Source organism: Asparagus officinalis, chromosome 5 (assembly GCF_001876935.1).
Source record: "Asparagus officinalis chromosome 5, Aspof.V1, whole genome shotgun sequence".
NCBI classification, from domain to species: domain Eukaryota; kingdom Viridiplantae; phylum Streptophyta; class Magnoliopsida; order Asparagales; family Asparagaceae; genus Asparagus; species Asparagus officinalis.
In genome coordinates, this window is record NC_033798.1 from 74,248,300 (window position 1) to 74,249,388 (window position 1,089).

A 1,089-nucleotide genomic window follows, 5' to 3' on the forward strand; every position below is an offset into this window, starting at 1 on the left:
CATGATGAACAATTATTGAAAGTTTTCATGTTTTTATATGTGCACTGGAGTTCGGTTTTATGAGAATCATGGTCAAAGTTACTAGGCTGTGAAAAAGCTCTGGTTAATCTCTTTGGATTGCTGTTTTCTCCTTATGCCCTCGGATTCATATCCCGTATTTGTAAATAGAGATCACATAGATGCCTTCCAACATCTGCAGTATTTGCCAATCATCTTGAGATCTTCTATTTTTCCTCAAAGTTGAGTAGTTAGTTTGTGATCGTTTCATGATTATTACGTTTTACAGGTAAGAGTTGCTGAGCCCATCGAAAATCCTGTCGTCAAAGGCTTATACGACGAGTGGCTCGGGCAGCCTGGTTCAGAGACAGCAAGAAAGTTCATGCACACAGAGTACCATCCGATGGTGAAGAGTATTGCTTCGCAACTACACAATTGGTGAGCAAAAAAGGCGACTCTCATTAACAAGGAGCAAGTTCTCCGGATCATAGCTCCGCAAGCAAATTATTATACACGGTCCAAGTTCCTTGTGGCACGGAGTGTAAACTGATTTTGTAGGCAAGGCATAGGTACAATACTGTGTTATTTTATTTTCTTCTTTATTTTCTGTATAATTTATATTACATTGTGTAACAAAGGTTTTCTCATGTAAAAATAAGAGGCTAGGCTATTCTACCTTTTTTCCTTTTATTTACGAAAATGAGACTGGTTTTTTCTGAACGGCCTAATTTATGTTTAATTTGGTTGATATATCAGAGTCGGCTCTCGATGATTATTAAAGATATTGATGTTGAACAATAATAATTTGCCTACTCATCTGATTGACAAATATTCTCTTTTGGACGGAGGCAGGTAGGGGATGGATTATTCTCACTCACAATTCCTACCCGCTACTGTTTTATCTAAAGGGCTTATGTTTTTCCAGAGATTTTGTTATAAACCCTGAAACTTGTGAAAAAAAATTCTGTTTTTGTTAGAGCGACGTCCAACAACAGTTGTTTTTTTTAATCCCATAATGAGAGTAAGAGTGCATGAATTGGGTTAATAGTGGAGAAATTCTTATGTGTCCTTGGAACTTTCTCCATGAACGGG

At 37.2% G+C, this 1,089-nt stretch overlaps 1 protein-coding gene across 1 annotated transcript in view; it reads left to right on the forward strand.

Moving 5' to 3' along the window:
* LOC109843914 (protein NAR1) overlaps positions 1–713 on the forward strand; it is a 14,612-nt gene extending 13,899 nt beyond the window's left edge. The window contains exon 11 of the mRNA XM_020412888.1: positions 287–713. Within this exon, the coding sequence (XP_020268477.1) occupies positions 287–439 (153 nt within the window). The 3' untranslated portion in view covers positions 440–713. The remainder of the gene's footprint in view (positions 1–286) is intronic.